Source organism: Anastrepha obliqua, chromosome 3, assembly GCF_027943255.1.
Source record: "Anastrepha obliqua isolate idAnaObli1 chromosome 3, idAnaObli1_1.0, whole genome shotgun sequence".
In the NCBI taxonomy this organism is placed as follows: Eukaryota; Metazoa; Arthropoda; class Insecta; order Diptera; family Tephritidae; genus Anastrepha; species Anastrepha obliqua.
In genome coordinates this window covers 10,414,428-10,427,089 of record NC_072894.1, presented here as the reverse complement: position 1 = coordinate 10,427,089, position 12,662 = coordinate 10,414,428, and the positions used below count along the sequence as shown (strand labels likewise).

General features: G+C 38.2%; 1 protein-coding gene across 1 annotated transcript in view; it reads right to left on the bottom strand.

Annotated features, from left to right (window-relative positions):
• Positions 1-8,273, bottom strand: part of LOC129240598 (histone-lysine N-methyltransferase 2D) — a 44,360-nt gene extending 36,087 nt beyond the window's left edge. Inside the window, exons 1-2 of the mRNA XM_054876503.1 lie at positions 8,264-8,273; positions 40-1,710 (exon numbers count right to left, since the gene is read on the bottom strand). Coding sequence (XP_054732478.1) covers positions 40-1,710; positions 8,264-8,273 — 1,681 coding nt within the window. The remainder of the gene's footprint in view (positions 1-39; positions 1,711-8,263) is intronic.
• Between the last annotated feature and the right edge of the window lie 4,389 nt (positions 8,274-12,662).

The window sequence follows — 12,662 nt, the reverse complement described above, 5'->3', positions numbered from 1 at the left end:
CATAACCTACCTATAACCGTTAACTGAATTACTACTTACCAGTTGGTTTTGTTGTCTCCATCGCACTTTCAATTGTCAAATATTCCTTGACTTCCGGTTGCTCCTTCATTTTGGATGTACTCGTATTTTCCCCATCCACGGCACTCTCCTTCAATTGTCCTTCATTAATTTCATCTTCTATTATTTCTTGCTTTAATTTTAAATTTTCATTATAGCTGATCACCGTGCACGTCGACTGTTCTTCCTTCTCCCTGCCGAAGTCTTCAAAATCTTTTATATCGGCGCAGTGGTAGGACACCCCAGATGATGAGCCCACCGACATCGGATACTCGCCATTATAGACTGGCGTACTTTGTGTGCTGTCGCTGCGAGCGCGCGTACTATAACTGCTCACGCTAATGCCACTGTCCGTGCCGGTGGCGCTTATTAATGGTGGAGATGTGGTCAAGCATTCGCTGTTACTCGCCGTTAATCGCGGTGAACTCACTGTGCTCGTACAGGCCGCACTAGGGACGGAGGATGGGCCGCTATTGCTGGACTGCAGCTCCTCCTCGCGACATTCACGTGTACTGACCTGTGCGATTTCGCTAATTTTTGGCAACTCAGAGGATATGTTGCTCGCAGGCAACAATTTCGCCATGGGCGAACGCTCCGGCGGCGGAGCGCATTCTTTCGAATTTTGTGAATGGGACGAAGACAATGCATCGTTCGATATTGTTTGCAGGGCCAAAGCAGATATGTGCTCCTGCTGCCGGTACTGCTGCTGTAGCTGCATGTGCTGTTGTCGTTGCAACTGCAAATAGGCGCTGCAATCAACTGACGGTGGTCGCGCCACACTTTGCGGAGTAAGCGTGGGTGCTGGTGGTGGAGTCGTTGTTGTTGCTGCTGTTGCTGGTGGCGATCCACCATTCAAATGCATTATCAAATGCGGTGTATGCGGTGTTGGTCGCGTCGCTTGGTCGCACGCTGGCAGCTGCACGGGCGGCTTATTGGGAGTGTCAGCATAATGCCGTATTTGCGGCTCATTGCCGCCGAAGGGGGTTGTAGGGTGCGGTTGCAAGTGCGAGTGCGATTGCGGCTGTTGCTGCTGCCGTAATTGTGGTTGTGATTGCGGTTGCGTGTGTTGCGGCAAAGTGTATTGTGTGTGCGTTATGGAGCGCTGCTGTTGCAATGCCAAGGCATTTTGCTGATACGGAGCGCCGCGCGGTGGGTAATGCAAGACACTCGACGGCACTAACTGCTGCCCACCTGGTGTGTACATGCCACGCATTGCGTGCGGCGGCAAGGTTTGCTGATAGGGCAAGTAACGCGCACGATTGCTATAAAAACTACTAACTGGCCCGCTAGTCATATGGCTGCTGCCACTGCTCGGGCTACTAGGGATGCTGGCATCAATTAGCCGCCCGTTGTAGATATTGTCATAGTGTTGATGTCGTTGTTGTTGCTGTTGTTGCTGTTGATGCTGCTGCAGCTGCTCGGGTGAGTAATGCTGCGGGTGCACGGCGTATGTTGAGTTGTTAAAATGTGTTGGCGCGCCAAATGCGCCATAGCCGGAGGAATATGATTGTTGATGTGGCGACTGTGCGCTGGGCGGATAGCTCATATTGGGCGTATGTGACTGTGGATAATCTTTGTTGAGTCGTTGTGGCTCCTGAAGCGCAGTTGGGAAGTGCATCGTTGAAATTTTGTATTGATAAATATTTTTTTTTTCTTTTGCTCAATGCCGTAGTGACGTTAGGTGGTGGTGGTTGTTGCAGTATTTGTCGTTGTTCTTTTTTATAAAAAGAAACAAATATGCAGATATGGGGGTCTTCCGCGCGACCATAACTACTTTAATGGTATTGTTCACTCGGCAACTTACAACTCTTCAGACCTCGATCAGTGGCAGATAGCTACTGATCATGCGGCTCAGTACCTGCCAATGGTGCATTGCGTTTCGTTTGTTGGGCATATCGACTTTGGCTGGACACACAGACAAGGCTCAAAAATAGTTGCAAGTAGATTTATGTTTGACAATGCTTTGTCCGAGACTTTTTTGTGCTGGCGAAAATTTTAGATTTGTTAGCTTTTTACCTTTCCGTCTGTTTTTCACTCTTTACATTCGGTCTACCGTCTCTCCTGGTGTTGGCTATATTGCCGGCCTTTATGTGCGCACTTCCACAAAACTATATGCACTGAAATTTTAACAACGTTGTCTATTGAAGCATAACACATGTGGGCATACCTGCAAATATTAGCAGTGTTAACGGATCACAACTTTAATCCTTGACTTATCTCTTTCCATGATACTCGAGTTGTGCGACATGCTGTTCCCACTTACACAAGCGCATGCATAGAAATGTTATCCACTTGCCCATCTGCTGCAGATAGCCTGCTCTAAGGCAGTGGATACAGCCTAATCGCAGTGTTTTACACCTACGCCCATCTTGTGAATGCAAAACGCCTTTTTTCGCCCAAGCAAATCTGTTGGCTTTCACCGTTCCTTTGTCCACTTATTTTTTCACTTTGCTCCTTTTTCCTCTATACACATTTGTTTATTTCAATTTTCTCTATGGTTTTTTGTTCCTGCACTGTTGGACAAAAGCTAAAGTCCACCCTACCTGAAGTTCTGTTTTCACAGTAAAGTTGACCATTGTGCGCTTTCATCAAAGTAACTCTTCACTCCCTTGTATTGCTGCAGAGTTTTTTCATTGACGTACACAAATTCCGTTGGCTATGATTCAATCGAGTAGGATTGTTAGAGACTTTTTCTTGTTGTTGTTTTTTGTTCATCAGAACTTTCACGTTGCGTATTCAAAGTTTTGATTAGAAGTGGTGTCCTTTGTACCCATTCAAAATGTCGTAAGAATCTTTGCCATGCATGGAATTTACACAGTATTGCTGAAAAAATTAGAAAAATAAAAAATTGTGGTTACTACATAGGAAATTACGATGTACACAACATTTATAAGTACACTAGCGTACCCTCGCCCGCTTCGCTAGACGATAAATTCAATGATTTGCTGAAAGAGAATAAAATTAATACGAAACAAAGCAAATTCTTTGATACAATTTCATTCGAACTTTATTGTAACACTTTTTGGAAGACAACGTTTTTGGTTTTTTCATCTTTCGCGTGAATAATGACGATGGTTTGCCAACTCGCGCGCAAGCTACATACAATTGTCCATGAGAAAAAATTGGGTATTCTAAATTAATACCGCATATTTGTAGAGACTGTCCTTGCGCCTTATTAATTCTCATAGCGAAGGCAAGGCGAATAGGGAACTGCAAACGTTTGAAATCGAATGGTAAATCCGACGGAATCAGTGGAATTCAGGGTATCAAAATGTCTTCTCCTTTGTACTTCCCTTTCAAAATTGTTGCTTCGATAACGTTACCCATTAGCTTCTTCACAGCGAGTCTGGTACCGTTGCAAAGTCGGGGCACATTACTATTGCGCAGCATAATAATCGGTGCTCCAATTTTTAATCGTAAATTATGAGGCAAATCGAGTGAATTTAAGAATTCAGTTGGATAATTTACGACCTCATCTTGATCAGTAATAGTGTCCATTGACTTATACGCAACTATGTCACCAGGTATTTGATCTAAAATAGCTGAATTTATATCATTGACGTCCTTATTTTTCCCAGCTAAAATTGCTCTTTCGCTGAGTCAATCATGGTTTTTGTAATGTTGAACTATGTTTGGAAATACACTCTGTATCAATGCCTCTTTAGACTGTGCAAAAGTGCAGAAATTGTTAGGCAATGTTATCATTCCTGTTGTTTTTGAAAAAAGGTTTATTTTTCTTGGTTAAAAAGTGTTTTTTGAAGTTTTGAAAAACACTTCGCTCTAACAAATTTCTTCTCAGTTAATTGCTGAAAATTAAATATTTTGAAAAAACTATTTTTTTTAAATTTAACGTTTTTGAGAAAATTTTGTTCTTGAAAAAATTTCATACTTTTGTAAAAGTTTAAATTGATTTGTTAAAAAAGATTTTTTTCCGCTTTGAAAAACACCCCCTCGAAAAAATGTATTCTCTTTTAATAGTGGAATATGAAATGCTTTGAAAACACCATTTTTTTTTTAATTTTGTTTGGTTTTCAGAAAATTTTGTTTTGAAAAAATTGCATACCCTTGAAAAAGTTTTATTTTATTTTATTTGTTTAAAATTTTTGAAACTTTTTTTTTTGTAATTTTAGAAAAACACCTCTTCGAAGAAATTTCTTTTATCTTTTTGAGGAAAATTTGGTTTTGAAAAAATTTCATGCTTTCGAAATTTTTTTATTTTACTTTATTTTTTCAAAATTTTTGGAAACAATTTTTTTTATAATTTTCGAAAAACACCCCTTTGAAAAAATGTGTTCTATGTGTCATAGTGGTATTCCATTAACTTTTAGGATTATAGTCAAATACTTACAAATATCTACGCTTTCACAAATAGCAACAATAAACAAATTTCCTCAAAACCAAAAAATTTACTTTTTTTCTAAAAAAATTCTAAACAAACAACGTAATAAATTTAGAATTTTGTGTTCACGAAAAAACAGTATTGTTTTTATTGTATTAACTGAAAACCAAAATGTTGCAAAAAATCAAAACAAAACTAAATTATTTTTTTGTGTTCATTTGGTCCATATGTTCCATAAAAAGTTGATATGGTAAATAATATGCAGGGTCTGATACACGCAAATTTCCATTGACCATTATAGTGACAAAATTATCGATCACCAATTCCAACAGGATTTCAAAATAAGAGTTGGAATGAGTAGTTGTGTGGTGTACTTCTGAAAAAATGAGAAATAAACAAAATAAATCTAAAAATTCGAATTCTAACTTTATCTTGTGTATGTTCTTATTACCTTTGAATTTTTCCAATGAAGCACCATTCATTTTAAATTTTCCAAGAATTTTTTTTATCATTTCGCGTTTCTTTCCTTTTTCATTCGATTCCAACATTTGTTCATAGCCGAAAACATCGTTTGCAAACGCATTCATTTCCATATAGAATTGGTCAAAGAAAGCATTGCTCAATTGAATTGAAACATTATTTTCATAAATACTTAGGACCTTAACTAATGCACCTTGGTACATACCTAACGCAGATATTCATCGCGACCTTGACATCGATACTATTGATGAAACAATACAAAGCGCTAGCAGATGACACATAAATAGACTATTAACGGATACAAATCCTATGATGAGAAGACTACCAAATAAAGAAAAATCTACCCAAAGTCGGCTTAACCGTCAAACACCAACAGATCTTGCAAAATCCTTGTAATCAATTGCCAACTAATCGTATATGTCATTGTTTGTTAACCACTTGTTTTTAAATAATATGTATATATTTCTTCTAAATGAGCTTGGGGGCATTGGCCCTTCAATATCACTCTCATTCCATCTTTTTGTAAATCAAATTACTTATTGTCTAACGACAGGTGTAATATTTTATGGAAGAAATAAAAAAAAAAAAAATTTTCATTCGAATCATTTGAAATTTCTGTATACAATAACGAAAAATTCAAAAAAGTTGTACACATAAAATGAATGTCGATTCGAAACTTACTTTAATCTAAGAATCGAGCAAGTTTTGTTTTGTACAATATTTTGATTTTTTCTTTTTTTTATATGAAGAAAATATTTCAAAGAAATGTTTTTTTGCTAAAAACCTTCCCCTAGTGGATCCCTATAATATGAAAAAGAACGAATAAAATTGGCCTCGTATCGGCCCAAAAAAATGCGTACAAACGAACATCATTTCATTTTTATATATATAGATATATGACACGCTCCGTAGCCGAATAGGTTGATGCCTGACTACGATTCGGTAGTGCCCGAGTTCGGAATTTCGGGCATGAAAACCCAAATGATAGAAAAAGTTTCTCTTAATAGTGGTCACACCTCGACAGGCGACGGAAAACTTCCAAGTGCCTCCTCGCCATGAAAAAGATCCTCACAAAAAGTATCTGCCGTTCGAAGTCGGCTTAAAACTGTGTGAGTCACTAAAACTCACCTTCTTCAGGCAGATGCTTAGCTATTTAGTTTGTAATGGCAAACTCGATACGAACTCAAGAAAATTGCAGATTCCTACAACTACTTCAACAGCAAAGAGTTAATTTGTACTTGGACAAAGTGCTGGTTCGATAAATAATGAAACATACGAGGGTATGCGATCAGACTTGGGGAGTAGAGCCCAAGCATACAAGCAAACTGAATTTTCTGTTTTCACAAGTTGAGAGAGACTAGTACAGCTACTAAAACAAGGTGAACTAATATGAATACAGCTGAAAATGCGTTCCGGTTTGGAAACACTCAATTAAATAGTATAGGTTCCGCCATACTGAGGGTCTCACAAATGCAAATGCTTCTTCTCATGCAGACCCTTTTAATTATTTCTGTGCTAGATTTAAATGCATACGTAATGGCCCGAGCATAAGAGAATGCTACGAGTAATGCCTTTTATATTTCGGGATTTGGCAACCCTGGTGTTGCAATCTGGCAACTGACAGCTGTATCGCAAAGTGTGACATTTTTTGGCTTTTTCGTACTCAGAACGTTTTGAAATACCAGCGCTATTTGTGTTGTTTACAGCAACTTAAAAGATTCATCTCGGTCCAATGGAATTAAATCGTGAGCATTTTCGTGCGATTACTTTTTACAACTTTCGACGTGGCTTAACTCAGCAACATTGCATGGATGAACTTAATTCATTCTTTGGCGATGAAGCTCCATTAAGAACCAGTGTTTATCGATGTTATGGTGAATTCAATCGTGGTCATAGTTCACTCCAAGACGAATTTCGTGAAGGTCGTCCAAAATCAGTTGTTGTTCCGAAAACCATTGATACTGTGCGCGAACTGATATTGCAAGATCGTCATGTGACCTATCGTGAGTTTGAGACAATCTTAGGCATTAGTGGGACCAGCATACATTCAATATTGCATAAACATTTGACTGTCAAAAAAATTTGTTCGCGTTGGATCCCACACAATTTGTCAATCGCTCAAAAAAAGGCTCGTGTCGATTGGTCGAAGGAAATGCTCAAAAAATACGATCGCGGGGCTTCGAAACACGTCTATGACATCGTGACAGATGATGAATCATGGATTTACGCGTAAGAGCCCGAAAGTGAACAGCAGTCGACTGTATGGGTGTTTCAAGATGAGCCATATCCAACAAAAGTTGCTCGCGCACGAAGCACTTCCAAGCAAATGGTCGCCTGTTTTTTCGGAAAAACTGGACATGTCGCAACCGTACCACTAGAACAACGCAGAACAGTAAATTCTGAGTGGTGCACAACCATTTGTTTGCCAGTTGTCTTCCAAGAAATTAGGAAAACCAATCGCCAAAGACGGATCACTCTTCACCAGGACAATGCGAGCTCTCACACATCGGCTCAAACAACTGCATTTTTGAGCACCCAAAACATCGAACTAATGGGTCATCCGCCGTATAGTCCTGACTTGGCACCGAATGATTTCTTTTTATTCCCGTACGTAAAAAACAAACTGAGAGGTCAACGTTTTTCGACACCTGAAAAAGCGGTTGCGGCATTCAGAATGCACGTTTTGGAGGTACCTCTTTCAGAGTGGCAAAAATGATTCGACAATTGGTTCAAACGCATGCAAAAGTGTATAGATCTTCATGGAGAATATAAAGTGATTTTCGATGATTAAAATTTGTTTTTGTTCTCTAATCCCGGAATATAAAAGGCACCCCTCGTATTTACTTTTCTGAGGAAAAGTTTCTTCAAGGATCTGTGAACAGCTTAGGCATAGTCTAGCTTGAGTGGCTGATTAGATATGTTAGCATAGGACAAGAGAAATCTTTCATGAAAACTTTAATGGGCGCATGCGCTGAACAAATGAACTCTTTTAAAGAACAGCCTGTCTATCGTAACCCGCCAAATAGTTATAGAGTATAAACGGTTGGGTTGGTGAATGATTACCATTCGGCTGTGCAAAGGTTCCAATTTCTGTAAATGAACATCAAATAAAAGGAAACGTTTTTTCTACAAGCGATTGCCTTGGCAAGGGAAACGCCTCCGAGTGCGTTTCTGTCATGAAAAGCTTCTCATAAAAACCATTTGCATTTCGCAGTCGGCTTAAAATTGTGGAACAACCGCAAGACGCACACCACACCGCTGGGAGGAGGATCTGGACCTAACAGAAGTGTACGCACCAATTATTTCTTGTTTTTTTTTATGACGTTTTTAGTGCCTCGGATGGTACTGCTGTAAGTAGCCAATTCGGACAACCAAACTTTGCATTACTTTCCCGCATGTTTCGGCGCCTGTTTCAGCAATGGCGCGCACAGTATTTCACTTATTTGAATAATTTCGGGATTGTCGACATTTCATAGCTCCTTAATAGCTTTCCATAAAAAGTCTAATGATGTTACTTTGCAGTTCCTCGGAGCCCACGCATGCTCGAGATGCGCAAGCTTCTCTAAGATGAAACAACCTTATTTGAAAACATGATTTTTTGTGCAAAATTTCCAGTTGCTCCAAAGCCCATATAGAGAAGGGATACCGAAGAGGTTGGTGCCTTTCCTTCGATTTCTAAGTTAATTGAATCTTATGAAAATCCAACGTCTTTTTGCAGAATTCTGCTCAGATTACTGCAGAAAATTTCGAATTGCTGAAATTTGCTTCAAGCACTCAAATGACGACAGTTTCTATCCAAGTGTTAATTGATAGAAGAAAAGGGTGCTACTATCATACCAGGACCGCTTCTAGTGATGCAAGTTGTGTAATTTGAACTTTTTTTACTTTTAACATTCGTTAATTATAACGACAAAAAAAAATTGTAGCAATAAGTAATGAGTCCAGACTCCGTAAAAGTCAACTTTTATTTCAGTAGCTTTATTAATTAAAAATAACGTGATCGGCATTCATATTAAAGGAATAGAAGAAGCACAATGGATGCTATTAAAATGCAGGTCACGGGAAAGTTTCAAGTTTTCTCGGATCGATACAGTTCTGCAACGAAATTTCTATTCGTTGACAATTAGTCAACGCAAAGGCAACCCCAAGTAAAATTTGCCTCTCTTCCGCATGCAATGTAACCGGAATTATGACTAGTGCCTCCTTTTTTAGTCCGTACCAGCTCGGGTGCATTTGCCCATAGAGATATTTTCACTGGAGATTATTCACAAGATTAGTTTGTTTATGTGATAAATTAGCACGATATAAATTTCTGAAACTGTTGAGAATATTCCTGATGTAGCGCGAAGTGTTGCTGAACAACCTTCAACATCTGAACAACCTTCGACATCGACATCTCGACATTCTCAACAATTAGGAATTCATGAATGGTCTGTTTGGCGGATTTTACTTGTAGACGTGCTCATGGTGGGCATTTATATGATGTAATTTTTCGCATAAGAATTAACCCTCCGATGTTCGGTGCCTTATGATGCGGTAAGTGCATCATTATACCTGTAGTTTGAAACAGAGTCACAAATCCACCACACTTTCATGCCATATTTTGCCGGCTTACTCGGAATATATTGGGTGAATCGAGTGTGCCCACGATATGGAAATAACTGTTCATCGACGGTTACATGACAATCCGGAATGTATGCTTTCTCTAAATTGGCCATCAGCATGAGCCATACATCGTCCAGGGCAGCAGATTTGCTTTGCTTCAACCTCTCAGCACGAGTACCAGTGTTATCGAAACGGATGAAAGTAGTTAAGCTCTTGAACCGATTCAATGACATAGTGGCCTTATAAATTGGCATATTGTAACTGGCCCACAATTCTTTCGCTGGCTGAGAATTCGAGTGGAATACACCAGCAATAAGTAGCATCCCAAAAAAAGTATACATTTCGTCTTCGTTAGTCATTACCCAAGAACGCTGTTTATTACTGGGATGCTTTTCATTCCATAGACGAAACGCTTCAACGGCTTTTCTGTTGGTTTCCCGCACAATGATACTTACGATTTCAGGAGACAGCAATAGCTTCAAAAGAGCTTTATGACTCGGTGACGCTCCTCGTAGTGGCCCTTTACGAGTAAAAGTTGTAACATTGTGACAACGAGTCCTTCCAGGTGGTGGAGGATTTGAATTCCACATCTTACCATCTTTCGACCTGTATATAAGGCCCTGAGTAATAGATGTGCTGCATGATTCCATTGTGGTTGAAGCCTGAAGAGCGATAGCCTCTCTATACAAATCCTCAATATCATCATGGTTTTCATCCAGAACAGCCTCTAACTCATGTTCTATATCTGATGCTTTACCGAAGTTATCTTTATCTGGAAAATATTCATCATTTTTTACGTCGCCACTTGTTTCAAATGGATCGGACTCCTGTCCCATAATTTCTTCAATTTGTGCCTGAAGTCGCTGACGTTCTTCCGGACTCACATTTGCTGTACTTAGCTTACGAAGCAAACGCGTCATCACATCAACTTCATCCATATTTACTTGTTCCATTTTATTTAAAAAAAACACTTCCCACTAATTAAAAAACACGTGTTCACTTTAATTTTCAAATGTCAACTAAAAAATTATCTCTGCCGCTGCCTCCGCTAACAGTTTAGTTGTTTACACCTAACGGTTAACCAATTTACATGAGAAGCTTATATGGGTCTGCACAGACCCATGTGAGCTTAATTAACGAAATTAGTTTAAAATTATTATTTCAACAAATTAGCAAAAATCTTAATTTTCCTACTTCATTGTGTTTAGCACACTACATTTTAGGAAGTCATGGACTAAAAAGCCTCAGATATTAAAAATAAAAGATCTACATACATTTAAAGATCGAATGGGTCTGGCCAGACCCATATGAACATCGGAGGGTTAATAAAAAATTATAAAATTTAATAAAAATAGCGAAACCTGAAAGAATCTAAATTTTTACATGCTTTTTTTATAAACTCCTTCGCACACCTTTGAAAGACTCATTACTCTTCCATTCGCAACTTTTGCTAGTTATAAAATATTTATTATTACCAAATCTATGAAGCGCGATGCTTATTGATTAAGAGGTTATATACCTTGTGAGCCCGAAAAAATGGACGATTGTCATAATTTTTTTTTAAATATGTTTTAGAACTTTTACTCAAATGATGCATATATCATACAGAAGGGTAACTCTCGAAGAATACATTTTGGTGTTTTTATTTTAAAAAATGTTATTATTTATTGCCCCTGCCCCGAAACGCCGTTTTTTAGAAGAGGCCTGCGGTGATTACGGTAGCGCATGAGCAGCTTAACTGAAACCAAAAAAATTAAATGATTATTGTAGAAAAATGTTTTTTAGTGAATCTGAACGGTTTATTTACCCAAAAAAATTTTTGTTCAATATTTGAAAACATGAAACCGCTTTGCACCAAAAAAACGATTTTTGAGGGGTTGAAAAATTAAAAAAGAAATTAAATCCAGCGAACTGCGAAAATATTTATAAAAAGTTAACCGTTCAGATTTACGAGGTTGTAACTTCGAATAATTAAAAAAAAAGTTTATGCAAATGGGTCAAATAGTTTTAGATAAATAACGCCGCGACGGTAATTTTCAAAAACCACGACTTCGGGATAATCGCGTCTAAAGTTTTGCGTGCACTTCGCGTTCCAAGAAAGGTCGCGCGCTTCCACGGTCTGTAACTTTCGTTCTAGTGCTCCGATCTTTATGATTTTTTGAATGTATATTTTTAAGATGATATACTTTTAGAATATGCCATAAAAAATTTTCGATTTTTTAGTCCAACACAAGGTATATAACCCCTTAATTTAAAATCATTGCAGAACAAACGAATACTCCTATCTTTGTCTTTGATTTTTGAGTTGATCCGTGGTGCTGTTGACTATCCGGTGCTTCTTGAGAGAATTTCTTCAATACTCCGGCCAAAGCTCTGCGTAGTTCGCAGTTCTTCTAAAGGGTGGTTAAATTTCAAGGGCCGATGTTGAATGTGAATCACACCTAAACGTCAACGACACCGTTGGAGTTCTTTCTTTGGAGTTATTTGAAAGAAAAGGTGTACGTCGATAAGCCAGCAACAATTCAAGAGCTAAAGGATGAGATAATTCGGCACATTAACGGCATAGAACCTCAATTATGCCTCACCGTCATCGAAAATTTGGACCATCGGATGGAGGTGTGCTGCCGAGGCCACGGTGGCCATTTGGCCGATATTTTATTCCATACGTAGTTGAGCTATACCAATGTTATCATAAAAAAGATAAATGAGAATAATTTCTTAAAAAAGTTGTATTTTATTCAAAATCAATACCGGCCCTTGAAACTTAACCACCCTTTATGTTGGTCTTTCAAATCCCTTTATGCTCAGAATGCTCCTATTTCTAGAACCTTAATTGAGTTGAGTAAAATTTCTTAATTTGTTGAGATAGGTTTTTCGTTTTCAAAAGATCATCTATTGAAATTTTTGAATATTTATTACAAATAGTTTCATCCTTTGTTTTTAATGCCTATTAACAGTAAAATATGTCCACTTAGCCTATAAGAATCCATTATATTCATAGGCTTAATAAATAAATAAAATAAAAATACGGAGTATGCAGATGCGTACCATTTTGAAGAGCTATACCGCCTTTTCGGCAGTCAATGAATTGAAATTCCATTAATTTACTTTTAATCTAAAGTGCAACCAGTTTTTTCCTTTCTTTGCGTGTATTAAAATGCCTTACCATATCTAATTCGCT